The 1,642-nt window shown below is 42.6% G+C and overlaps 1 protein-coding gene across 1 annotated transcript in view; it reads right to left on the bottom strand.

Annotated features, from left to right (window-relative positions):
- LOC119587860 (armadillo-like helical domain-containing protein 3) overlaps nt 1–1,211 on the bottom strand; it is a gene marked incomplete in the record, with an annotated part of 8,129 nt that extends 6,918 nt beyond the window's left edge. Inside the window, 2 exon segments of the mRNA XM_037936563.1 lie at nt 54–226; nt 945–1,211. Coding sequence (XP_037792491.1) covers nt 54–226; nt 945–966 — 195 coding nt within the window.
- Nucleotides 1,212–1,642: the final 431 nt, after the last annotated feature.

Here is a 1,642-nt window from a genome sequence, read left to right on the forward strand (position 1 = left end):
GTAATGGAGAGCTCACATTTCTACTAAAACCTCATTCCTGAAGCCCTCGTTACCTTGAGAAGGAAGAGATCCTCCCAGAACCTGGAGTTATTGATGCAGGGATCAGCTCCATGGAAGAGATCCTCATACATCTGCACCACCTTCTCCTTCAGGTGCCGCCGGACCCCCCCCGGCTTCAGCTTGCTCCCCATGGTGTGCTCGGGACACTGTTGTTTTTCTCTTGCGTCTGGTGATAGGGGAAATGGGGATGCTGACTGACAAAGGTTAGGTTGTTTATCAACTGAGATACAAATCTGATCACCAAAGCTGTAAAGAGTATTAAGGACACCTTTGGAAACTGATCAAACAATTACTGAGATGACAAAATATCTAAATTAAGATGGGTAGTTAAAATATATTTGCAATTGCCGATTCAATGAGCTTTTCAATCCAAATCCTGAACTTAATTCTTTCTTCTTTATTTTCCTTTTTTTCCTCTTTAAAATACATTTGTTTATGGGAGAATATGTCATTCTACAACCTTCATACATATGCTTAAAAATTCTGGTATACTTTGATACAATTTTAGTGATCAGTGTCAGGTGTTTGTGTTCAAGGTGTACTTGGTGGTAATACAGATCTAATAATATGCTTTATATTCCATAAAATGTTTCTTGCTGTATACAGACTATTAGTCCTAAATCAAATAGGTATATCAGACAGACTTGTGATGATTATGGCTGAATGTAGTAGCTTCACAGGAACTTTAATATGCTAGAAGTAAATCATCATCCTTTTCCCCTCCTTGACTTGCCCCGCCTTTTTGCATCGCTAGCGTCTCCTGCCCCGTCTCAGCCGCACCTCATCTTTGACCTCGGTCTCACCACCTTCTCGACCCCCTTCTGGCCTAATAGACCCCTCCTCCAGCTACCCCTGACATGACTTCCCATGCCGTTTGACCTCACCTGAGCCGCATTCCCATGTCATTGCTGCCTAGTCCTCGTACAAGTCTTCTCCTCTGTGTCACTTTAACGCATCTGACACACCCTGGCTCAGTGACAAATCAGATCTCTTGGATGTTTGAACTCAATTATCTTAATTAACTTGTCTACTTATACGGCGAGGTTCCAAGTTCGTGTTTCGTCTCCTTTCACTCGATATTCACCCCAAATACTTATTTACTGAAACTACCATTCTTCTTGCTTCGCTTGCCACACACAAGCCAAGGCAAATATCGTACAAAGCGGTGAAAAATAATAATAATAACAACTCCCCTTACCTCAAGAAGGTCCGACCCCGATCGTCTTCGGGGTAAACAAACGTCAGCTGAGAAACACGTGCGCAGCGGCCGCAACCGTGCGCAACATTCTTTGGTTTTGTCTATTTCTTTTCTCGTTTATCATCCTTTAGATGGATGGGAGTTGGAGGAAATTGTTATTTTTTTCTCTCCATTCACCGATTTAATCTAAAAGGTTTTGCACATGGAACACCTGAAATTGCAAATGCCTATCGTTCGTGAAAACGCAGATGGGTGAACACACCCACTAAGGATGCGTGCATGAATGCATATGCATGTGGACGACACTTTCTCTTTCTCTCACAGTGTCTGTCTCGTCTATACTTTCTTTGTATACACGGAGAATCACGCACACATACATACACC

Source organism: Penaeus monodon, chromosome 23 (genome assembly GCF_015228065.2).
Source record: "Penaeus monodon isolate SGIC_2016 chromosome 23, NSTDA_Pmon_1, whole genome shotgun sequence".
Lineage (NCBI taxonomy): Eukaryota > Metazoa > Arthropoda > Malacostraca > Decapoda > Penaeidae > Penaeus > Penaeus monodon.